We start from the raw sequence: 25,495 nt of genomic DNA, 5'->3' as shown, positions 1-25,495 counted from the left end.
GAACTCCATTTCCCAGGGCCTTCACCTTGCTCCTCCCTTTCCCCCTTCAAGGCCGGTCGCAAGACCTTTCTATTTGATCGTGCCTTCTGCTCCCCTCTCGACTCGCCACCCCTCCTCGTTCCCTCACTTCCCTCCCCTCAACCGACCATTTCCCCTGAGCTCGGGTCCGAAGCGAACTGTACAGCGCCTTGGGACCTTCTCCCAACGTCAAAGGCACTCTATAAATGGAATCTTGTTGTTGTTGTTTATCCCCAGTAATCACAACCCTCCGAAAATAATTGACATGAAACATGGGGATATCTTGTACTCGCACAACTACTCTCATTGCTTTAAGACATCCTCAGGACATTGGGATTGAAGGACAAGAGAGGGTTAGGCGCTGAGGGCAGCTGAAATGAGCACCGGTGGAGCTACAGATTACATGGTACAGTGCTTTTCAGGTCGGGACGACGAGCCAAGGCGCTGGATATCGTCAGTGCACACACAAGTTTAAGGCGCTTTTGCTACAGCTCTGTCGGAGAAGTGGTGTGTGGCTCTGAAAAGAGCCTTTGTGTGTAGATGGAGTGACTGTGAGCCCTCACTTGGAGCTGGTGTACTTGGTGACGGCCTTGGTGCCCTCGGACACGGCGTGCTTGGCCAGCTCCCCGGGCAGCAGCAGGCGCACGGCGGTCTGGATCTCCCTGGAGGTGATGGTCGAGCGCTTGTTGTACTGCGCCAGGCGGGAAGCCTCGGACGCGATGCGCTCGAAGATGTCATTCACAAAGGAGTTCATGATGCTCATGGCCTTGGAGGAGATGCCGGTGTCCGGGTGGACCTGCTTCATCACCTTGTACACGTAGATGGAGTAACTCTCCTTCCTCGACCTCCTGCGCTTCTTGCCCGCAGTCTGCGGTTTGCGAATCGCTTTCTTGCTGCCTTTTTTGGGCGCTCCTTTGCCCTCGATTTAGCGGCTTTGGCATCGGTTTTGCCCTCACCAGCCATTCTGCTCTCTTGATACCACCGACACAGTGTCGGGCAGTGGCTGAACGTCTACTTATATATTATCGCCATCCAATCCCAGCAAAGCAGTCCGTTCATCCCTCTTTAGCATAATCGGTTCCCCAATGGGACCCCGGGGGTTGGCAACCAATCCCCAGCCTCCCAGCCTCTGTGCTGTGATTGGCTGAGAGCCCGATGTGACGTAGAGACAGGGGGCTGGGGCTGCAGTGCGAGGAGATCTGATTGGGCAGGAAATGAAGGGCCTGACGCTCGGAGCCTATTTAAGCACAGAATCCGCTCTGGTTGGTGTCGGAATCTTAGTCAAAATGTCAGGACGTGGGAAGACCGGAGGTAAAGCCCGAGCCAAGGCCAAGTCCCGCTCCTCCCGGGCCGGACTGCAGTTCCCCGTGGGCCGCGTCCACAGACATCTCCGTAAAGGCAACTACGCTGATCGCGTGGGGGCCGGAGCCCCGGTCTATCTGGCCGCGGTGCTCGAGTATCTGACCGCTGAGGTGCTGGAGCTGGCGGGCAACGCCGCCCGCGACAACAAGAAGACCAGGATCATCCCCCGGCACCTGCAGCTGGCCGTCCGCAACGACGAGGAGCTGAACAAGCTGCTGGGGGGAGTGACTATCGCTCAGGGCGGCGTGCTGCCCAATATCCAGGCTGTGCTGCTGCCCAAGAAAACCTCCTCCCATCCTCAGAAGAAGTAAATCATCCGAGGTTTTCCTATCCAACCAAAGGCTCTTTTCAGAGCCACCCACACGGTCCAGGAAAGAGCCGTTTGCCGTTTCAGCAAAGACAGGGCCCGCACCAGCCATGTGGAGTCCTGTAGCTCAGTGGTTAGAGCACTCGCTTTGCAAGTGAGAGACCTGAGTTCAATTCCAGGCAGAGGGCGAAACCTTGGGCAAGTTTCCTTACTCCACACAGAGCCTAATAATGACCCCTCCAAAGAACCAAAAACAAAAATTAAATTGGTCATTTTCAATCTACGACTGTTTGTGGGACATTGCTGTGCGCAATTGGCTGCTGCGTTCGCCCACAAATATACAGTCAATTCACTTTACAGTGTGTTCTGTGAAGTGCTTTGGGACGTCCTCCCGACGTGAAAAGTGCTATATCAAATGCAAGGATTATTATTATTATTATATATCTCTTACGCCACATAAAGTTGAATGGGCGGATATAATAATTGCGGGCTTTGGGATGACTTGGGGAGTCCGGGTGCAGTTCAGAGTTCCTCTTTGTGCGTCGCGTTGAAGACGCTGCAATAATGCCGCATGCATGTGAGCCACACACCGCTGCAAAATACTGCGGTGCCGGAAATCTGAAAGCAAAGCACAGCAGCAGGTCGGGCAGCATCAATGGAGAAAGGAAAGCGAGTCAACGTTTCGGGTCCGTGCTGACGCAGGGTCGTGGACCCGAAGCGTCGACGCGCTTTCCTCCCACAATGAACGCATGTGGATGGTTCAAGACACGATCCACAGAAAGACAGATCTCGCTGTATCGGCACCGGCCGTTACTGTACATTCGGTTTAACAGTGGTTTGGGCTGTAGATGCGTTAAGCTGAGGAGGAGTGTCAAGTGTACAGTTTGCTGGAGAGGCCGCTCTTTCCGTTTGACTATTTGGTGGCTCTTAAAAGAGCCTTTGTTCTTACACAGTGTGGAGACGGAGGGTCTAAGCGCGCTCCCCGCGGATGCGGCGGGCCAGCTGGATGTCCTTGGGCATGATGGTGACCCGCTTGGCGTGGATAGCGCACAAGTTGGTGTCCTCAAACAGCCCCACCAGGTAAGCCTCGCTGGCCTCCTGAAGCGCCATGACGGCAGAGCTCTGGAAGCGCAGGTCCGTCTTGAAATCCTGAGCGATTTCCCGCACCAGGCGCTGGAAGGGCAGTTTGCGGATCAGCAGCTCGGTGGATTTCTGGTAGCGGCGGATCTCCCGGAGAGCCACGGTGCCGGGACGGTAGCGATGCGGCTTCTTCACGCCCCCCGTGGCCGGAGCGCTCTTACGAGCAGCTTTGGTGGCCAACTGTTTGCGGGGAGCTTTGCCGCCGGTGGATTTCCGCGCCGTCTGCTTTGTCCGCGCCATCTTCTGACTCCCGCAAACAAGACGAGCTGTGAATGGCGAGTGCACTGTGAGCAGCGGCTCTTATAGAGGCCACAGCGCAACGATTGGCTGCAGTCAGGGGAGGAGAGAGTCACTGACACAGGGAAGAGAGATCAGCCTCTGAGCTGCGAGCTCCACCTCCAGCTTCTCAACAAGCATTTCAGACAGGGACTGAATCACCCTCACGAATCACATTGAAAATAAGTAGTGATGTGAGAATGATATCAAAACATTGTGACTCCCATTGTTTGTTTTTTAGAAAAATAAGGCCTATTTACGGAAATGCTGACGGTTTCTCTGTGTCCGAGTTTGTCTGAAAACATTCTGAAGACGTTCGACAGCTTCAGGAATCCTGCAGTGGGACGGTTGGCACACTCACCCTCGCAAGCGCGAGGACCTGGGCCAGGGTTTCCGGACGGGGCCAAATGTTAGCAAAATTTCCTTACCCTTCCCGCCTCTGTTTACCGAGCAGTAACTAGGCACCCGCTTGTTAGTCGATTGGCGCATCGCTTTTCCGGTGGTAATAATCCCGTCAATAAAAGGAAAGAAGAATTTGGTCCCTCAATCCTTTGACTGTTTGCGGATTTTCCTCTGTCCATGTTCTGTGCTGCAGTCTCCCGAGTTTGTGACTGTTTGGCAGCGCAGTGAGTGACAGGAGGCTCTGAGATAGGAGCTCGCCACAGTGTCAGTGTTCTCACAGATAGGACAAAGGAGAAAGGATTTCACTGGTTCTGTCTGTGTACTCCACGGTTAGTAATAATAATAATAATAATAATAATCCTTGCATTTGATATTTTCACATTAGGAGGACGTCCCAAAGCGTTTGACAGAACACACTGTAAAGTGAATTGCCTCACAGAAAATTCAAAAAGCCTGCCAGTTTCACTACATTCTCCTTCCCATCAATAGCTACAACAGTGGGAAATAACAGCGGTGGTATCGCAAAACACAGCGTTGATCATTCGGCGAAAAATAGAAAAAAACTGAGAAGTTTCCGAGCTCGAGATTCTGGCTAAACTCTGGCAGTGACACAGACTCTGAGCCTCATCTTATACCTTCAACCTCTAATATTCCATGTCCGTGCCTGTAACATGCTGGGAATTCAGGAGCATTTGCGTTTATTTTGAGGGAAGCCACATTAACAGTTAACAGTAACTCCTTCTGGTCAGTGAGGTTGAATGGTATTTCCCGCGCACATTCCAGCTGGAGAGCTGCTTTAACATTACTACTTGATGGGAAACCATGGGGTTTAGAGGTTCACATGGCATTTGAATTGGGGTTCTTTTGGTTTCCGGTTTGCTTTTGCGAAATTGTTTGAACAATTGGCAATTGTGGGAAACTGCGGGAGGAGCTGAGCTGCGGCAGCTGTTGTGTGTCTGTGTGTGTGTGTCACTGTGACCGTCTCCTCCCCTCGGCAGCTCTGCTCTGCCTTCCTCAGCCAGGTCGGGGCGCCCTGTATAAAAGCAGCCAGAAGCTGCGTGTCCGTCATTCGACTGCTGTTGAGTGGAGGAGAGACATGTCTGGCCGAGGCAAAGGAGGCAAAGGTCTGGGGAAAGGCGGCGCTAAGCGTCACCGCAAAGTGCTCCGTGATAACATCCAGGGCATCACCAAACCAGCCATCCGCCGCCTGGCGCGGCGTGGCGGAGTCAAGCGCATCTCCGGCCTGATCTACGAGGAGACCCGCGGGGTGCTGAAGGTTTTCCTGGAGAATGTGATCAGGGATGCGGTCACCTACACGGAGCACGCCAAGCGCAAGACCGTCACCGCCATGGATGTGGTGTACGCTCTGAAACGCCAGGGCCGCACTCTGTACGGATTCGGCGGCTGAACATCTCCTGAACGTCAAGACACAAAGAACAAAGGCTCTTATAAGAGCCGCCCAAGTGCTCATATCAAAGGCTGTAACTTCCAAACGAAACTCGTCTGGCGTCAGGCGTTTGTCCTTCACTATATATAATGTGGTCGCTCCAGCGGGAGCCCGAATAAGATTGTCCACAGACAAACCACAGCTTAGTGTTTCTGTATCCAACTTGTCATGACTTCTGTTACTATGAATCTCACACGGACAGCCTCCATGTTCCCGAAGGTTATGTTGCTAAGGAGCTGGAGAATTGGAAACCTTGAGCCACGTAGAATGAATAGAATAGTACGGCACAGAAGGAGGCCATTCGGCCCATTGTGTCTGCCGGCTGTTTGAAAAGAGCCACCCAAGTCAGTCCCCTGCTCTCTCCCCATCGCCCTGCAAACTGGTTCTCTCCAAATAATGATCGATTTCTCTCATAAAGTGGCCATCGGCGTCCACCAGCCTTTCACACAATGGATTCAAGATCCAAACAACTCCTTGTGTGAAAACATTTCTCCTCACTTCCCCTCTGTTTCTTTTAACTCGGTGTCCTCGGGTTACTGACCCACCCGCCAGTGGGAATAGTTTCTCCTTTGTCACTCTATCGAATCCGCTCCAAATTCTGAAAACTCTTTTGAAAAAACCCAATAATAAATTGGTCATTTTCAATCCATGACTGATTGTGGAACACTGCTGTGCGCAATTGGCTGCCGCGTTCAGTCACAAATGTACAGTCAATACGCTTTGCAGTATATTCTGTGAAGTGCTTTGGGAAGGCTAGGGACGTGAAAAGCGCTGTATCAAATGCAAGGATTATTATTAGTATTATTAAATCTCCGCTTAACCTTCCCTGCTCCAAGGAGAATAATCCGAGCTTCTCAAGCCTCTCCTGATAACTGAAGTCCCTCATTCCTGGTACCATCCTGGTAAATCTCCTTCACATCCTCTCCAGTATCTCGCAGGTTCCCATTGTTAGTGGGACCAAAGGATCTTGTGTCTCATGCCTCAGCTCTACAGCAACAACAAATGACACGGTCTTCAGACGGGAATTGAAGGAGGCAAGCTTGGGGGTGAAGTGGAGGGATTGTGGGGTAGAGTTCCAGACTGTGGGGGCAGGGATGCTGAATGCCTGACCACAATGGGATATGATGAAATTGTGTATTGGGGTCTCAATGGCCTGTGGTGAGAGGCAGTGGTGGAGATGGGCAATGTTGCAGAGGTGTGGAAAGACGGAACAGTTCATGGCATGAATGAAGGGTTTGAAGGGTAGCTGAAGATCGAAAAGGACACCGAGGTTTCGGATTGGCTCCGTGAGGTGAAGAGTGCAGCCATGAATGGTGGTGTCTGCATTACTGCCGATGTGTCAGCTCATCTTCCATGTTTTCAGTTGTTTTGTGACAGATAGTCCTGATATATGTTCATTGGCACACATACACACTGACTCACACACGTACATACCCATGCATACACACGTACACACATACAAACGCATTCACACACACATGTATATATGCACATATATACATACAAACGTACATACACACACACACACACACACACATGCACACTTAGACACACACACGAAAACATACACACACACACACACATTCACACACACACACATACACACATGCACATGCACACTCACACACACGTACGCACCCACACACATGCACACTCACACACACGTACAGGCAAGCAGGGCAATGGGAGAGCAGCACAGAGTGGGAGACGCAAACTGTGGGATTGGGAGCAAGAACATTATCAGGCGTGGACGGCTCGGGTCGGGGCGACAGCCAAAATGTGCCCACAGAGGCCAGGAGCGAGCGATCAGTGGGACACGATCAGCACACGGTCTATGGGTATACTCACACAACAGAGACACATAAATTTATCGAATCAAAACCCATTTAATATGCTGTTGAGTGATGCAGTATTGACAATTGTACATCTTACATTAAGTGCACATACTCCACACTCAAAAAATGAACACAAGGCAGAAAATCAGGATTCCTGTTTGCATATTATATTTCAGTTGCTGGAGACAGACACAGGGAACACTTCGGCAACAATCATACTCACTCTGGATAACTGGCCTGGTCTCTGTATAACAGGCCTGGTCTCTGTATAACAGCGCTGGTCTCTGTATTAGTGGCCTGGTCTCTGTATAAGAGGCCTAGACTCTGTATAACAGCGCTGGTCTCTGTATAAGAGGTCTGGTCTCTGTATAACAGGCCTGGTCTTGGAATAACTGGCCTGGTCTCTGTAAAACTGGCCTGGTCTCTGTATAACAGGTCTGGTCTCTGTAAAACTGACCTGCTCTCTGTATAACAGCTCTGGTCTCTGTACAGCTGGCCTGGTCTCTGTATAACAGCTCTGGTCTCTGTATAACTGGCCTGGTCTCTGTATAACAGCTCTGGTCTCTGTAAGGCTGGCCTGGTCTCTGTATTACTGCTCTGGTCTCTGTATGACTGGCCTTGTCTCTGTATTAGAGGTCTGGTCTCTGAATAAGAGGCCTGGTCTCTGTATAACTGGCCTGGTCTCTGTATAACTGGCCTGGTCTCTGTATAACAGGCCTGGTCTCTGAATAACTGGCCTGGTCTCTGTATAACAGCTTGGTCTCTGTATAACTGACCTGGTCTCTGTATAACTGGCCTGGTCTCTGTATAACAGGCCTGGTCTCTGTTTAACAGGCCTGGTCTCTGTATAACTCGCCTGGTCTCTGTATAACTGGTCTGGTCTCTGTATAAAAGGCCTGGTCTCTGTATAACTGGCCTGGTCTCTGTATTACAGCTCTGGTCTCTGTATAACTGGCCTGGTTTCTGAGTAGCAGGCCTCGTCTCTGTAAAACTGGCCTGGTTTCTGTAAAACTGGCCTGGTCTCTGTATAACAGCTCTGGTCTCTGTAAGGCTGGCCTGGTCTCTGTATTACTGCTCTGGTCTCGGTATGACTGGCCTTGTCTCTGTATTGGAGGTCTGGTCTCTGTATAAGAGGCCTGGTCTCTGTATTACAGCCCTGGTCTCTGTATAAGTGGCCTGGTCTCTGTATAAGAGGCCTGGTCTCTGCGTAACAGCCCAGGTCTCTGTACAACAGCTCTGGTCTCTGTATAAGAGGCCTGGTCTCTGTATAAGAGTCCTGGTCTCTATATTAATGCTCTGGTCTCTGTATAACTGGCCTGGTCTCTGTTTAACAGGCCTGGTCTCTGTCTAACAGGCCTGGTCTCTGTATAACTCACCTGTTCTCTGTATAACTGGCCGGGTCTCTGTATAACTGGCCTGGTCTCTGTATAACTGGCCTGGTCTCTGTTTGACAGGCCTGGTCTCTGTCTAACAGGCCTGGTCTCTGTACAACTCGCCTGGTCTATGTCTAACAGGCCTGGGCTCTGCATAACTCACCTGTTCTCTGTATAACTGGCCGGGTCTCTGTATAACTGGCCTGGTCTCTGTATAACTCGCCTGGTCTCTGTATAACTGGCAGGGTCTCTGTATAACTGGCCTGGTCTCTGTATAAAAGGCCTTGTCTCTGTATAACTGGCCTGGTCTCTGTATAACTGGCCTGGTCTCTGTATAAAAGGCCTGGTCTCTGTATAACTGGCCTGGGCTCTGTATAACAGCCCTGGTCTCTATATAAGAGGTCTGGTCTCTGTATAACAGCCCTGGTCTCTGTATAGCATCCCTTGTGTCTGTATTACTGGCCTGGTTTCTGTATTACTGGACTGGCGTCTGTATAACAGCCCTGGTCTCTGTAAAGCTGGCCTGGTCTCTGTATTACCGCTCTGGTCTCTGTATTACTGGCCTGGTCTCTGTATTACTGGCCTGGTCTCTGTATAAGAGGTCTGGTCGCTGTATAAGAGGCCTGGTCTCTGTATTACTGCCCTGGTCTCTGTATAACAGCCGTGGTCTCTATATAAGAGGTCTGGTCTCTGCATAACAGCCCTGGTCTCTGTATAGCAGCCCTTGTGTCTGTATTACTGGCCTGGTCTCTGTACAAGAAGCTTGTTCTCTGTATAAGAGGCATGGTCTCTAGAGGTCTGGTGTATCAAGCTATAATAATAATCCTTGCATTTAATATGTGGTGCACTGTCATGACTTGATGGCATCTCAAAGCGCTTCACAGAATATGCTGTTAAATGAATTGACTGTATATTTTGTTGGTGAAATCCGGCAGCCAATGGTGCACAGCAGTGTGCCACAAACAGGAGTGGAGTGAGTAACCGGATTATTGTTCTTGAAAAGATTTCTTGGTCGGCAATAATACCTTCAAGAAGCAGCAAAATACACAGGCTTTTTCGGATGCACACACACAGCAATATCACTTAGACGTGGAGGTCTCTGGTCTCTGTATAACTCACCTGTTCTCTGTATAACTGGCCGGGTCTCTGTATAACTGGTCTGGTCTCTGTATAACTCGCGTGGTCTCTGTATAACTGGCCGGGTCTCTGTATAACTGGCCTGGTCTCTGTATAAAAGGCCTGGTCTCTGTATAACTGGCCTGGTCTCTGTATAAAAGGCCTGGTCTCTGTATAACTGGCCTGGGCTCTGTATAACAGCCCTGGTCTCTATATAAGAGGTCTGGTCTCTGTATAACAGCCCTGGTCTCTGTATAGCAGCCCTTGTGTCTGTATTACTGGCCTGGTCTCTGTATAAGAAGCTTGTTCTCTGTATAAGAGGCCTGGTCTCTGTATAAGAGGTCTGGTGTATCAAGCTATAATAATAATAATCCTTGCATTTAATATGTAGTGCACTGTCATGACTTGATGGCATCTCAAAGCACTTCACAGAATATGCTGTTAAATGAATTGACTGTATATTTTTTTGGTGAAATCCGGCAGCCAATGATGCACAGCAGTGTGTCACAAACAGGAGTGGATTGAGTGACTGGATTATTGTTCTTGAAAAGATTTCTTGGTCGGCAATAATACCTTCAAGCAGCAGCAAAACACACAGGCTTTTTCGGATGCACACACAGCAATATCACTTAGACGTGGAGGGATTATCTATTTGATACTCACATATAGATAGCAAGACATGAACACGGAGTATTGATTCCGTGTTTGTGTACAAGATTAGAGAGCCTCTGAAATGAATTCAAATTAATATGACACACAATCAGTATTCTCACAAATTATCAACATAGAAACAATCCACAGGCCCACACTTGCAGCAGATACACTGCCACCATCACAAGCAACTCACCTGCAAGCACCCAGTAGCATTCCTAGACATTGCAACACAATACCTTACCAATCAGGATACATTGTTGAAAGGACGTGCACAACCTACAACACAGAGTGACATTTTGTCAGGAACACCAAATTTGAAAGTTTTTTTTTGAGGAGAGTTATTGTTAAATAAAGCCTGTCAACCTGTGCTGTCAATAGGGTTGGACTGTAGAGTGTCACTAACTGATTGGGTATGTTTAAGGGAAAGCTGGAATCCTAGAAAAGTCCTGCATGTTGTGGGTAATGGAAATTTCCAACAGACAGTGTGTCCGGCCTGACTCAGTGGTAGGTCTCTCGCCGCTGGGTCAGAAGGTTGCTGGTTCAAGCCGTAGTTTGGGACAATGTCTCAACTGACTTTCCAATGCAGTGCTGGGGCAGTGTTGCACTGTCGAAGGTGCCGTCCTTTGGATGAAAAGTTAAACTGAGGTCCCGGCTGCTTGTTCAGTTGGAAGATAAAGATTGCATGGCACTAAACTACTTCCAATGTGGGGCATGAACCCACAACCTACTGGCTCAGAGGTGAGGCTGCTAAAACTGAGCCACACTGACAGACGTACACTTTATTGTCTTTCAGATTAAACTTCAGGACATGAGTAAGGAATGTTGTCCACAGCTAATGATGGATATTTCACTGTTTATCTACAGATTTGTGCTCAAGAGGAATATTTGAACTTTGGGCTTCGAGAGAAACAGATCTGAGTTCAACTCCACTCAACATGTTAAAAAGACAACTTACTCACAGGATAACAGGGAGCTCACATGATTTACCTGCAGATTCAGACAATCAGTGGAGTCCTGTAGCTCAGTGGTTAGAGCACTCGCTTTGCAAGCGAGAGACCTGAGTTCAATTCCAGGCAGAGGGCGAAACCTTGGGCAAATTTCCTTACTCCACACAGAGCCTAATAATAATCCCTCCAAAACAATACAATAATAAATTGGTCATTTTCAATCTACGACTGTTTGTGGGACATTGCTGTGCGCAATTGGCTGCCGCGTTCGCCCACAAATACACAGCTAATTCACTTTACAATATGTTCTGTGAAGAGCTTTGGGACGTCCTCCCGACGTGAAAAGTGCTATATCAAATGCAAGGATTATTATTATAATCAGATGTTACCCACATGAGAACCAAACACAATATCAGAGGCATAGACCATCTGGAAAAATTCAACATTCAGTAGTATTTATCTTGATGTTGAATATCCTGTTATTGAGTGTAGCCTCAGAGAATCAGTCAAACTTTGTAACAAAAGTCGATTTAAAATTAACACTGGATAAGGAGAAACATTATACCATAGTGTCATGTCTGAACTTTCAATGTTCATATACTTACAGAATTTCAGATCGTGTAAAATTATCATATTGCAAGCAGTGACAGGATTATATGTGATTCCAAGAAAAAAAAGAGTTTGTTTGAGTCAATTAATGAGAAGTTCATTTTTGTCCACAATAAAGTCACAGGCTGTTTGTCCCTGTGTGTGTGCACACGGGTGCCCCCTGTCCTGCCCCAGTGTATCGGCCGCCTGCAGTCACCCGCCGTTCCACACCATTGGAAACCGCACCAAATTCACTCAGATAAAGAAAGGAGTAAATGAGATCCTTCTTCGGGTAAGATTAAATCGGTTTCATTAAAGTGATTGATGTGCTCATGATTATCATTTTAATTGTGTGCATCACCAGGAGGCTTTCTAAGGAATGAATGTAACCTTCAACCGTGTGAAAGTGGGTCAGAGCCTCTGTCGCTTGGGGGGAAGCTGCCAAAGAGGTATCAAAGAGCAGGAAATGGGAAGACACTGTGTGGTGTTGTAACACGGTAGAAAATAATAATAATAATAAGAATAATCCTTGCATTTGATATATCGCCTCATCATATCTTTGACACGACTCAAATCGCTTCACAGAGTACACTGTAAAGCCACTTGACTGCATTTATTTGGTGAGGGAATCGCAGCAGTCAATTTCACACAGCAGTGTTCAACAAACAGTCTGGATTGAGTGACCAAATTCTTCTTTCCTTTTATTGACGGGATTATTACCACCGGAAAAGCGATGCGCCAATCGACTAACAAGCGGGTGCCTAGTTACTGCTCGGTAAACAGAGGCGGGAAGGGTAAGGAAATTTTGCTAACATTTGGCCCCGTCCGGAAACCTGGCCCAGGTCCTCGCGCTTGCGAGGGTGAGTGTGCCAACCGTCCCACTGCAGGATTCCTGAAGCTGTCGAACGTCTTCAGAATGTTTTCAGACAAACTCGGACACAGAGAAACCGTCAGCATTTCCGTAAATAGGCCTTATTTTTCTAAAAAACAAACAATGGGAGTCACAATGTTTTGATATCATTCTCACATCACTACTTATTTTCAATGTGATTCGTGAGGGTGATTCAGTCCCTGTCTGAAATGCTTGTTGAGAAGCTGGAGGTGGAGCTCGCAGCTCAGAGGCTGATCTCTCTTCCCTGTGTCAGTGACTCTCTCCTCCCCTGACTGCAGCCAATCGTTGCGCTGTGGCCTCTATAAGAGCCGCTGCTCACAGTGCACTCGCCATTCACAGCTCGTCTTGTTTGCGGGAGTCAGAAGATGGCGCGGACAAAGCAGACGGCGCGGAAATCCACCGGCGGCAAAGCTCCCCGCAAACAGTTGGCCACCAAAGCTGCTCGTAAGAGCGCTCCGGCCACGGGGGGCGTGAAGAAGCCGCATCGCTACCGTCCCGGCACCGTGGCTCTCCGGGAGATCCGCCGCTACCAGAAATCCACCGAGCTGCTGATCCGCAAACTGCCCTTCCAGCGCCTGGTGCGGGAAATCGCTCAGGATTTCAAGACGGACCTGCGCTTCCAGAGCTCTGCCGTCATGGCGCTTCAGGAGGCCAGCGAGGCTTACCTGGTGGGGCTGTTTGAGGACACCAACTTGTGCGCTATCCACGCCAAGCGGGTCACCATCATGCCCAAGGACATCCAGCTGGCCCGCCGCATCCGCGGGGAGCGCGCTTAGACCCTCCGTCTCCACACTGTGTAAGAACAAAGGCTCTTTTAAGAGCCACCAAATAGTCAAACGGAAAGAGCGGCCTCTCCAGCAAACTGTACACTTGACACTCCTCCTCAGCTTAACGCATCTACAGCCCAAACCACTGTTAAACCGAATGTACAGTAACGGCCGGTGCCGATACAGCGAGATCTGTCTTTCTGTGGATCGTGTCTTGAACCATCCACATGCGTTCATTGTGGGAGGAAAGCGCGTCGACGCTTCGGGTCCACGACCCTGCGTCAGCACGGACCCGAAACGTTGACTCGCTTTCCTTTCTCCATTGATGCTGCCCGACCTGCTGCTGTGCTTTGCTTTCAGATTTCCGGCACCGCAGTATTTTGCAGCGGTGTGTGGCTCACATGCATGCGGCATTATTGCAGCGTCTTCGACGCGACGCACAAAGAGGAACTCTGAACTGCACCCGGACTCCCCAAGTCATCCCAAAGCCCGCAATTATTATATCCGCCCATTCAACTTGATGTGGCGTAAGAGATATATAATAATAATAATAATCCTTGCATTTGATATAGCACTTTTCACGTCGGGAGGACGTCCCAAAGCGCTTCACAGAACACACTGTAAAGTGAATTGACTGTATATTTGTGGGCGAACGCAGCAGCCAATTGCGCACAGCAATGTCCCACAAACAGTCGTAGATTGAAAATGACCAATTTAATTTTTGTTTTTGGTTTTTTGGAGGGGTCATTATTAGGCTCTGTGTGGAGTAAGGAAACTTGCCCAAGGTTTCGCCCTCTGCCTGGAATTGAACTCAGGTCTCTCACTTGCAAAGCGAGTGCTCTAACCACTGAGCTACAGGACTCCACATGGCTGGTGCGGGCCCTGTCTCCGCAACTGCCGAGCGAGCTCCCTGCACTGGAGGTCGCTTTGCTGAAACGGCAAACGGCTCTTTCCTGGACAGTGTGGGTGGCTCTGAAAAGAGCCTTTGGTTGGATAGGAAAACCTCCGATGATTTACTTCTTCTGAGGATGGGAGGAGGTTTTCTTGGGCAGCAGCACAGCCTGGATATTGGGCAGCACGCCGCCCTGAGCGATAGTCACTCCCCCCAGCAGCTTGTTCAGCTCCTCGTCGTTGCGGACGGCCAGCTGCAGGTGCCGGGGGATGATCCTGGTCTTCTTGTTGTCGCGGGCGGCGTTACCCGCCAGCTCCAGCACCTCAGCGGTCAGATACTCGAGCACCGCGGCCAGATAGACCGGGGCTCCGGCCCCCACGCGATCAGCGTAGTTGCCTTTACGGAGATGTCTGTGGACGCGGCCCACGGGGAACTGCAGTCCGGCCCGGGAGGAGCGGGACTTGGCCTTGGCTCGGGCTTTACCTCCGGTCTTCCCACGTCCTGACATTTTGACTAAGATTCCGACACCAACCAGAGCGGATTCTGTGCTTAAATAGGCTCCGAGCGTCAGGCCCTTCATTTCCTGCCCAATCAGATCTCCTCGCACTGCAGCCCCAGCCCCCTGTCTCTACGTCACATCGGGCTCTCAGCCAATCACAGCACAGAGGCTGGGAGGCTGGGGATTGGTTGCCAACCCCCGGGGTCCCATTGGGGAACCGTTTATGCTAAAGAGGGATGAACGGACTGCTTTGCTGGGATTGGATGGCGATAATATATAAGAAGACGTTCAGCCACTGCCCGACACTGTGTCGGTGGTATCAAGAGAGCAGAATGGCTGGTGAGGGCAAAACCGATGCCAAAGCCGCTAAATCCGAGGGCAAAGGAGCGCCCAAAAAAGGCAGCAAGAAAGCGATTCGCAAACCGCAGACTGCGGGCAAGAAGCGCAGGAGGTCGAGGAAGGAGAGTTACTCCATCTACGTGTACAAGGTGATGAAGCAGGTCCACCCGGACACCGGCATCTCCTCCAAGGCCATGAGCATCATGAACTCCTTTGTGAATGACATCTTCGAGCGCATCGCGTCCGAGGCTTCCCGCCTGGCGCAGTACAACAAGCGCTCGACCATCACCTCCAGGGAGATCCAGACCGCCGTGCGCCTGCTGCTGCCCGGGGAGCTGGCCAAGCACGCCGTGTCCGAGGGCACCAAGGCCGTCACCAAGTACACCAGCTCCAAGTGAGGGCTCACAGTCACTCCATCTACACACAAAGGCTCTTTTCAGAGCCACACACCACTTCTCCGACAGAGCTGTAGCAAAAGCGCCTTAAACTTGTGTGGGCACTGACGATATCCAGCGCCTTGGCTCGTCGTCCCGACCTGAAAGGCACTGTACACCAATGTAATCTGTAGCTCCACCGGTGCTCATTTCAGCTGCCCTCTCTGCTTGCAATATAACAAATATATCAAATCTTTTCTCTGCTTGCAATATAACAAATTTGCAAGTCACTGAAATTCTGTACATATGTGATTACTTGAGGCAGGCGTGACACTGTGTGAAAACTTATTCTTATTCGGTATTAATTTAATTTACAATGTAGTTTTGTTACCAATTCTGGTTGATTCTGTGAACTGAGCCTGTTTGTATTGAAACAGCCAACGCATAAAAATCCTTAAATGTTTGATGTTTTCTCATAGACCAGATGGAGAGGTATTATTTCCATTGGTTACTCAGGCACATGGGCCAGTAATGACTAATTTCAATATTTTCTGAGAATGAATGTTTGAAAAGGAAGTTGAGTATAACAAAGTATTTGGTGAGAACTGGTTTTACTGGAACAGAACAACCAGTGCATATTTTCTTCATCTTGATTACAAGCCCATAACGAGGCCAATGAGATTCCATGTATTGAGGCAACAGGCGGCATCTCAGAGCTTAACAATGCTGGAGCCCAAGGCCCGAGCGGGGGGGGGGGATGTGACTGTAGGCGCGGTTGTAAAGGAAGGTCTTCAGGCCTGACCTAAAGGGGGCGAGGCAAAGGGTTTGAGGTAGGGAGTTTAGAGATGAGGCAGTAGCTGGAGAGGAGGGACGGATCCAGGGATAGTTTTTTCAAGATGAGGGTGATGATGGCTGTTTTTAGGGTGGTGCGAACTGAACCAATGGACAAGGAGAAGTTGATGACATCGGACAGGAGAGGAGCTAGAATTTGGAGCTGGGAGACGGGGATGGGATTGAGGGAGCAGGTGGTGAATTTGAGTTTGTGGACAGTCGTGATGAGGGAGAAGGGAGAGATAGGGTCGTAGGAGTACAGGCGGTGATGTGTGGGGGTTGGGTGTGTCATGCGGGTGAGGTGATGTGGGGGCTGGAGATATATAGGCCCAAATTGGTAAGCCTATCCTCGAAACTCATCCCCTTCATCCCTCGTACTGACCTTGTAAATCTGCGCTGCTCTCCCTCCAAGGCAAGTACATCCTTCCTTAAATAATGAGACCAAAACTGGACACGTATTCCAGGTGTGGTCTCACTGGGGCCCTATACAGTTGCAGCAAGACTTCCCTGCACTTGTACTCTAATCCTTTCATAATGAATGCTAACCTACTGTACGCATTCATTATGAAAGTATTAACAATCCACCACTGTTTGTGGAACAATTGGTTGCCGCTTCGCCCACAAATATACGGTCAAATCACTTTAAACTCTATTCTGTGAAGTGCTTTGAGACTTCCAGAAGATGTGAAAAGCGCTATACCAAATGCCAAGATTATTATTATTATTATTACTCTAATCCTTTCATAATGAATGCTAACATACCGTTCGCCTTCCTAATTGCTGTTGCACCTGCAAACTAACTTTCTGCGATTGGTGTGTAAGGACACCAAAGTCCCTCTGGACGCTAACACATTCCAATCTCTCCCCTTCTAACAAATAACCCGCTCTACTGTTTTTGCTACCTAGGTGGATACATTATACTTCATCTGCCACCTCACCTATCTGTGTATCGCTGCATTTTTTGATGTCATCCTCTGTGTTGACACTTCCTCCTAGTTTTGTGTCATCTGCAAATTTAGACATATTAACTTTGATGTCCTCATCTAGATTGTTGATGTAGATGGTAAATAGCTGAGGCCTATGGACTGAGCCATGTGGCACTCCACTAGTCACATCACGCCAATCTGAACAAGACCGTTTATCCTTACTCTTTGTTTCCTACCCGTTAACCATTCCCCATTCCAAGTTCATATGCTCCCCCCTATTCCATGGGTCCTTATCTTTTGGACTAACCTTTTATGCGGCACCTTATCAAATGCCTTTTGGAAGTCCAAACAGACCACATCCACTGATTCATCCTTATCTAGTTTACTAGAAATATCCTCAAAAAACTCGACTTGGCCTAATTATGTTGTGCTCCCCTAAATATCGCACAACCACATCCTTAATCAATGATTCTAAAATTTTTCCGATCACTGATGTGAGACTAACTGGCCTTTAGATCCTCATCTTTTCCTTTCCACCTTTTTTAAATAGTAGGTGACATTTGCGATCTTCCAATCCATGGGGACTGTTCCAGAATCCAAGGAATCGCAGCATCGCAAGACCATTATCGAAATGACATTGTCTTTTTCAATGTCGTCCAATGAGTTTGAATGGTTCCTTTCTCTAAGCATCAGTGCAGAATTGATTCTTACCTAGCCCTCTCCTCTCTTTGCAAATAATATAAATGTTTGTGGATATTTGGTCCTTCTTTTATCAGTGGAATCGATGTTGTACTGGCCATGTCAGTATGTGTTATTGCACTTTGAATGGGTGGAAACATATAACATGTTGCCGACGTGTTCCCTGAGTCTGTCTCCAGCAACTGATATATAATATGCAAACAGGAATCCTGATTTTCATTATTACACAAAAATTAGCCAGGCCGGTTACATGGAGAACAGGTTTATTATTGAGTGACTAGTCCAGTTATGCAGAGCCCAGGCCGTTATATGGAAAACAGATGTATTGTAGAGACCAGGCCAGCTATACAGAAACCAGGCCAGTTATACAGAGACAAGGACTGTATTATAGAGAGCAGGCCTGTTATATGGAGAACAGGTTTATTACAGAGGAACAAGTCCAGTTATACAGAGCCCAGGCCGTTATATGGAAAACAGGTTTATTGTAGAGACCAGGCCAGCTATACAGAAACCAGGCCAGTTACACAGATACCAGGCCTTTCATAAAGAGTCCAGGCCTGTAATACAGAGACCAGGCCTATTATATGGAGAACAGGTTTATTGTAGAGAGACCAGTCCAGTTATACAGAGACCAGGCCTGACATACAGAGACCAGGCCTGACATACAGAGACCAGGCCTGTCATACAGAGACCAGGCCTGTCATACAGAGACCAGGCCTGTCATACAGAGACCAGGCCTATCATACAGAGACCAGGCCTGACATACAGAGACCAGGCCTGTTATTGCCGCAAACAAAATCAATTGCACAATAACAATCTCTTTGGTCAACATTCATGTGAAGCGATTTCCTGCTCATGAATAACTTGATAGCTGACAATGCGTCCATCAGAACAGCAGGGACTGGGATGAAGCTCTAAAGAACACTGCTTGTGTATGTTTGGGAGCAGGAGGAAAAGCTGTTTGAAATGACAGAGGAGCAACTTTGCTGGAATAGGTAAGAGTGAAACTAGTATTGGACAGAATCTTGAAGGTGGAGCAGAGCTGAGAGAAGGATCGTGTGGATAAATGGGAGACAACAAAGAGGTTCTGAGAACAAGGTGGCAGAAGAGTCCTGGTTGCAGATCGAGGTCATTGGCCACTTGGACCAGGGCAGTCGGTGCTGTGTATTGAATAGCCATTGCAATGGAGCAGCTCAATCAGCTTTATAAATGCCTGAGGTTATTTCATGGAGATATTGAACCTGAGTCACATATCCCCCACACCCCACTCTGATTTTATTCTCAGTGAATCACTTCGATACAGACACAGTGCACAGGTGGGTCTTTCATCAAAAGTGAAATGATGTGAAACAAAGTTGATACTTTCAGACATGAAAGGGGCAATATTAAAAGCAAGGTTGTATTTCAATGTGCACTGACTTGAGGGATGCCCTGCTTGGCTTCCTGAGAGGATAAGGAACACACACTGTTAATGCTAGACCAGCCAGCCAAGCTTGACAACAACATTTGGATGTAACACCAGTCACTGGGAACAAGGAATCTCCCATTCAGCTCCAGCAATGACCCACAACAAATCATGGATGTTATGAGAAGGATTATTGTCCAGGAAACCAGGAGTAACTGAGTGCTGATTTCCAATAGTGCCCTGGAATCTCCAAACTCCACCTGAAAGGGCAAACAGCATAGTCTTCCACCTTTCGATCGTTGATGGTGAATTCCCCCCCACCTTGTAGCAGGAATAGTTTGAATAGTTTTAAGATAATGGATGGCTTTCCACAATTGTCTGACATCTTTCTGACAAAAGTAAAATTATGCTATTTTGTTCGTAGACAAAATCTACAAACACAGTGATTATTATCATCATTATTATAATAATAATCCTTGCATTTGATATAGCGCTTTTCATGTCATCTCCACATCTCAATGCACTTCACAGAATATGCTGTTAAGTGAATTGACTGTATATTTGTGGCGAAACGGCAGCCAATTGCGCAGAGCAGCGTCCCACAAACAGTCGTGGATTGAAAATGACCAATTATTGTTTTGTTTTTTGGAGGGATTATTATTAGGTGTGTGGAGTAAGGAAACTTGCCCAAGGTTTCTCCCTGCCTGGATTTGAAGCCAGGGGCAAGGCGAGGGCAATAACCACTGAGCTACAGGACTACAGTTCATCATAACTTCAAAGTTTATCGACATGTATTAATTCACCTGGAATGAAGGTTTTATTTTCTCAGACTTCACGTCAGTTAAATTAATTTGCACAAATATTATCTGCCAGTTTCCTCTCTTGCAGGTTTACACCTGAGCTTTCACCCTGAGAGACAGAAATATCTGCTTCCCCTGTGGTCAGCCTCGGTATTGCAGCCCGGAGACTGGCTTCCTTATCTGATGGTAAGATCTTCCAAACCCCACAAGACAGCAGGGCTGTGGAGGACAGCAGGACAGCAGGTTGTGTTGCTTTGAGTTATATAGAGTTAACTCTCAAGTTAATGCTGTATTACTCAAAGCAACACAAAGGCCTGTGAGGATAAAGCACAATAGTGGAAACTTGTTGCATTTATTTACTAATAAATGCTAATGCCAATATATATTTAATGCAACAATGGTTACTGGGCTCATAATTAAGCAGAATAGTCCCAGTAAAGAGAAATCCAATTCAAATACAGTTCAGAATGTCTGTCTGGTCTCTGTATAACAGGCCTGGTCTCGGTAAACTGGCCTGGTCTCTGTATAACTGTCTGTACCGTTTCAGGTAAATTTGGTACACACATAGGGGCAAATAATATTTTGAGGTGAAAAGCAAAAGATGTTTAGTTGATGTTTTGTGGGGATATTTGCTCTTGACACACTTGGTCTCAGTGTGTTCCAAACCGTTCAGAAGCAGCGTTGGTTACTGGGCACAGATATCATTGTTGTCTTTTACGAATGCTTGTTTGGTAACTAACAGAAACTAAAGCGACCTCCCTGTCGGCGATTTGAACCCCGGTCTCCCGCGTGACAGGCGGAGATACTAACCACTGGACTAACTCGGATTCATACCGACTCAGGTGCCAAGATGCTGCCATGGACACACGCCAAAGGTCCCAGTACCTGCTGTTTATGTCTATGTTTCTGCTCTCCTGTGACAGACACTCTGCTCACCCCAGAATCATTCGTTAGGTGCAGCTCGTTTGGGAGGGAATGGGTGGCTCTGAGAAGAGCCTTTGGGGGTTAATATCAGCAGAGGGGAGAAGTTACTTCTTTTTGGCTGGTGTTTTCTTAGCCGCCGGCGCTTTGGGGAAACGTTTGGCGGTTTTGCCGCTTGGTCTCTTTGAGGCTGCGGGCTTCTTTACAGCTTTCTTTACCACCGCTTTCTTTACAGGTTTTTTGGCCGATTTGGGCTTCTTACTCACGGCAGCTTTCGGGGTCTTCTTGACAGCGGGAGACTTGGCTTTGTGGACTCTCTTGGGCACAGATGGTTTCTTGGGTGAACTTGGCTTTTTTGTTGCAAGTTTCTTCCGTGGAGAAGCTTTCTTGGCGGCCGCTGCCTTCTTCCCCCGCGGGGTCGGCTTCTTTGCCGCGTTGTCCTTGTTGAGTTTGAAGGAGCCGGTGGCGCCGATGCCCGTGGTCTGGATCAGGATACCTCTGTCTGCCAGTCTCTTCAGAGAAGCCCTGACCTGGTGTTTGTGAGTTTCCGGCTTGTAGCCTTTGGCGTCCAGAGTCTTCTTGATGGCGACCACGGACAAGCCCCTGCGATGCTCAGCGCTCGCCACCATCTGCTTGATCTCCTCCATCAGGTTGAAGCCGGGTTTCTGCTTCGGGGCAACGCGCTTCTTCTTGGCGGCTTTGGGCGAAGCGGTGGCGGCTGCAGGAGGCTGGACGGCGGCGGGAGCAGTTTCAGCCATAGTCCCTGTGAGAGGCTCAGTGTGTGGAGCTGCTCAGGATAGTGAAGCCAGGCGGCGCCACAGCCACTTACAGCCTCCGAGCGGACGCGGCAGAGTCAGCCGCTGCTCAGCTTCCGGGTTTCAAATCTCTGTGTTTCTGTCGTTTCCAAAACTGATCGTTTGTCTCTAAACTCGTTTGTGCTGAGAGTCAACAACAGCCTTTCGCTGAAGTGCACAATCCGCTCTTCACTGAGAGACACTGCACAACTGAACTAAAGGCAGCAGCTTCCAGTTAAAAACGTTTGAATGTGGGATTGCCCGCGGATCAGCGCTGAATCCTGGACATATTGACGGCGACTTGAATGATATTCTCAAACCAAACAGAATCACAGCTTAAATTGTGGCTGTGATGTCAAGCAGAGGGTCGGGGCCATCCCGTCAACAGAAAATATTCTTACTTCTGGTGCTAGGGATTTGGAAATCCCGGGATGAAGCTGGACACACTAGCACAGTGACTGGAATCTGAGTCTGGCGCCTTTTTAACACAGAGCCGCTGACACTATCATTGAATCAGCGCCTTGAACTGGCAAACTATACCCCAGTCATTGAATTCTCAGGAGCGGATTTTCCTCTGTCCATGTTATGTGCTGCAGTCTCCCGGAGTTTGTGACTGTTTGGCAGCGCAGTGAGTGACAGGAGGCTCTGAGATAGGAGCTCGCCACAGTGTCAGTGTTCTCACAGATAGGACAAAGGAGAAAGGATTTCACTGGTTCTGTCTGTGTGCTCCACGGTTAATAGTAATAATAATAATAGTAATAATCCTTGCATTTGATATAGCGCTTTTCACGTCAGGAGGACGTCCCAAAGCGCTTCACAGAACACACTGTAAAGTGAATTGACTGTATATTTGTGGGCGAACGCGGCAGCCAATTGCGCACAGCAATGTCCCACAAACAGTCCTGGATTGAAAATGACCAATTTATTATTGTGTTTGGTTTTGGAGGGATTATTATTAGGCTCTGTGTGGAGTAAGGAAACTTGCCCAAGGTTTCGCCCTCTGCCTGGAATTGAACTGATTGTTTAACTACAGAGATATAGATAGCAATAAAAGGCTTACATGGCGATTGAGGTCAAAGGGGAATATTCGCAGGCACATGCCAATCCTCTCCAGCTAGCTGAACAAATCTCGAGCATGTTTCATGACACAAACAGCTGCCTGAAAATAACATGGAATGACTTTGGGCTGAGAGCCATTCATTCTCCGTTTCTCTGCCGAGCACTGAATGTGTTACAGTATCAGCTGTGGCGGTGACTCCCTGTCAGGCCATGTTACTGTGTGAATCTTTGGTTCACACTGAGACTCGCAGCAAATTCAAAAAGCCCACCAGTTTCACTACGGTGACTACATTCTCCTTCCCATCAATAGCTACAACAGCGGGAAATATACAGCGGTGGAATGGCAAAACACAGCGTTGATCATTCGGCGAAAAATAGAAAGAAACTGAGAAGTTTCCGAGCTCGAGATTCTGGCTAAAATATGGCAGTGACACAGACACTGAGCCTCATCTTATACCTTCAACCTCTAATATTCCATGTCTGTGCCTGTAACATGCTGGGAATTCAGGAGCATTTGGGTTTATTTTGAGGGAAGCCACATTAACAGTTAACAGTAACTCCTTCTGGTCAGTGAGGTTGAATGGTATTTCCCGCGCACATTCCAGCTGGAGAGCTGCTTTAACATTACTGCTTGATGGGAAACCATGGGGTTTAGAGGTTCACATGGCATTTGAATTGGGGTTCTTTTGGTTTCCGGTTTGCTTTTGCGAAATTGTTTTAACAATTGGCAATTGTGGGAAACTGCGGGAGGAGCTGAGCTGCGGCAGCTGTTGTGTGTCTGTGTGTGTGTGTCACTGTGACCGTCTCCTCCCCTCGGCAGCTCTGCTCTGCCTTCCTCAGCCAGGTCGGGGCGCCCTGTATAAAAGCAGCCAGAAGCTGCGTGTCCGTCATTCGACTGCTGTTGAGTGGAGGAGAGACATGTCTGGCCGAGGCAAAGGAGGCAAAGGTCTGGGGAAAGGCGGCGCTAAGCGTCACCGCAAAGTGCTCCGTGATAACATCCAGGGCATCACCAAACCAGCCATCCGCCGCCTGGCGCGGCGTGGCGGAGTCAAGCGCATCTCCGGCCTGATCTACGAGGAGACCCGCGGGGTGCTGAAGGTTTTCCTGGAGAATGTGATCAGGGATGCGGTCACCTACACGGAGCACGCCAAGCGCAAGACCGTCACCGCCATGGATGTGGTGTACGCTCTGAAACGCCAGGGCCGCACTCTGTACGGATTCGGCGGCTGAACATCTCCTCAACGTCAAGACACAAAGAACAAAGGCTCTTATAAGAGCCGCCCAAGTGCTCATATCAAAGGCTGTAACTTCCAAACGAAACTCGTCTGGCGTCAGGCGTTTGTCCTTCACTATATATAATGTGGTCGCTCCAGCGGGAGCCCGAATAAGATTGTCCACAGACAAACCACAGCTTAGTGTTTCTGTATCCAACTTGTCATGACTTCTGTTACTATGAATCTCACACGGACAGCCTCCATGTTCCCGAAGGTTATGTTGCTAAGGAACTGGAGAATTGGAAACCTTGAGCCACGTAGAATGAATAGAATAGTACGGCACAGAAGGAGGCCATTCGGCCCATTGTGTCTGCCGGCTGTTTGAAAAGAGCCACCCAAGTCAGTCCCCTGCTCTCTCCCCATCGCCCTGCAAACTGGTTCTCTCCAAATAATGATCGATTTCTCTCATAAAGTGGCCATCGGCGTCCACCAGCCTTTCACACAATGGATTCAAGATCCAAACAACTCCTTGTGTGAAAACATTTCTCCTCACTTCCCCTCTGTTTCTTTTAACTCGGTGTCCTCGGGTTACTGACCCACCCGTCAGTGGGAATAGTTTCTCCTTCTTTACTTTATCAAATCTGCTCCAAATTCTGAAAACTATTGGAAAAAACCAATAATAAATTGGTCATTTTCAATCCATGACTGTTTGTGGAACACTGCTGTGCGCAATTGGCTGCCGCGTTCGGTCACAAATGTACAGTCAATACGCTTTGCCGTATATTCTGTGAAGTGCTTTGGGACAGCTAGGGACGTGAAAATCACTATCAAATGCAAGGATTATTATTAGTATTATTAAATCTCCGCTTAACCTTCCCTGCTCCAAGGAGAATAATCCGAGCTTCTCAAGCCTCTCCTGATAACTGAAGTCCCTCATTCCTGGTACCATCCTGGTAAATCTCCTTCACATCCTCTCCAGTATCTCGCAGGTTCCCATTGTTAGTGGGACCAAAGGATCTTGTGTCTCATGCCTCAGCTCTACAGCAACAACAAATGACACGGTCTTCAGACGGGAATTGAAGGAGGCAAGCTTGGGGGTGAAGTGGAGGGATTGTGGGGTAGAGTTCCAGACTGTGGGGGCAGGGATGCTGAATGCCTGACCACCAATGGGATATGATGAAATTGTATATTGGGGTCTCAATGGCCTGTGGTGAGAGGCAGTGGTGGAGATGGGCAATGTTGCAGAGGTGTGGAAAGACGGAACAGTTCATGGCATGAATGAAGGGTTTGAAGGGTAGCTGAAGATCGAAAAGGATACCGAGGTTTCGGATTGGCTCCGTGAGGTGAAGAGTGCAGCCATGAATGGTGGTGTCTGCATTACTGCCGATGTGTCAGCTCATCTTCCATGTTTTCAGTTGTTTTCTGACTTTGTCCCGACAGATAGTCCTGATATATGTTCATTGGCACACATACACACTGACTCACACACGTACATACCCATGCATACACACGTACACACATACTAACGCACTCACACACACATATATATATGCACATATATACCTACAAACGTACATACACACACACACACATGCACACTAACAGACACACACACGAA

At 48.5% G+C, this 25,495-nt stretch overlaps 6 protein-coding genes across 6 annotated transcripts in view; 3 read left to right on the top strand and 3 right to left on the bottom strand.

The window, feature by feature from the left end:
* Positions 1–3,095, bottom strand: part of LOC121851537 — a 6,049-nt gene extending 2,954 nt beyond the window's left edge. Inside the window, exons 1-3 of the mRNA XM_042345477.1 lie at positions 2,663–3,095; positions 1,425–1,724; positions 582–937 (exon numbers count right to left, since the gene is read on the bottom strand). Of these exons, the coding sequence (XP_042201411.1) occupies positions 582–937; positions 1,425–1,724; positions 2,663–3,067 (1,061 nt within the window). The 5' untranslated portion in view covers positions 3,068–3,095. The remainder of the gene's footprint in view (positions 1–581; positions 938–1,424; positions 1,725–2,662) is intronic.
* LOC121851546 (histone H2A-like) lies at positions 1,281–1,691 on the top strand. The gene has a single exon (XM_042345488.1). It carries the CDS (start codon positions 1,305–1,307, stop codon positions 1,689–1,691), a length of 387 nt encoding a protein of 128 aa, XP_042201422.1. The 5' UTR covers positions 1,281–1,304.
* Positions 3,096–4,586: 1,491 nt separating the features above from the next.
* On the top strand, positions 4,587–24,193 carry LOC103173099. Its single transcript, XM_042345492.1, has 4 exons — positions 4,587–4,887; positions 12,679–13,051; positions 15,333–15,344; positions 23,578–24,193. Exons 1-4 carry the CDS (start codon positions 4,602–4,604, stop codon positions 23,891–23,893), a joined length of 987 nt encoding a protein of 328 aa, XP_042201426.1. The 5' UTR covers positions 4,587–4,601; the 3' UTR covers positions 23,894–24,193.
* On the bottom strand, positions 14,122–14,589 carry LOC103172042 (histone H2A-like). Its single transcript, XM_007884844.2, has one exon. The coding sequence runs from the start codon at positions 14,522–14,524 to the stop codon at positions 14,138–14,140; it is 387 nt and encodes a 128-aa protein (XP_007883035.2). The 5' UTR covers positions 14,525–14,589; the 3' UTR covers positions 14,122–14,137.
* LOC121851544 (late histone H2B.L4-like) lies at positions 14,826–15,290 on the top strand. Its single transcript, XM_042345486.1, has one exon. The coding sequence runs from the start codon at positions 14,848–14,850 to the stop codon at positions 15,250–15,252; it is 405 nt and encodes a 134-aa protein (XP_042201420.1). The 5' UTR covers positions 14,826–14,847; the 3' UTR covers positions 15,253–15,290.
* LOC121851540 (histone H1-like) lies at positions 19,752–21,605 on the bottom strand. Its single transcript, XM_042345482.1, has one exon. The coding sequence runs from the start codon at positions 21,566–21,568 to the stop codon at positions 20,918–20,920; it is 651 nt and encodes a 216-aa protein (XP_042201416.1). The 5' UTR covers positions 21,569–21,605; the 3' UTR covers positions 19,752–20,917.
* Positions 24,194–25,495: the final 1,302 nt, after the last annotated feature.

Source organism: Callorhinchus milii, unplaced genomic scaffold (genome assembly GCF_018977255.1).
Source record: "Callorhinchus milii isolate IMCB2004 unplaced genomic scaffold, IMCB_Cmil_1.0 Scaffold54, whole genome shotgun sequence".
In the NCBI taxonomy this organism is placed as follows: domain Eukaryota; kingdom Metazoa; phylum Chordata; class Chondrichthyes; order Chimaeriformes; family Callorhinchidae; genus Callorhinchus; species Callorhinchus milii.
This window is presented reverse-complemented; position numbering and strand designations above follow the sequence as displayed.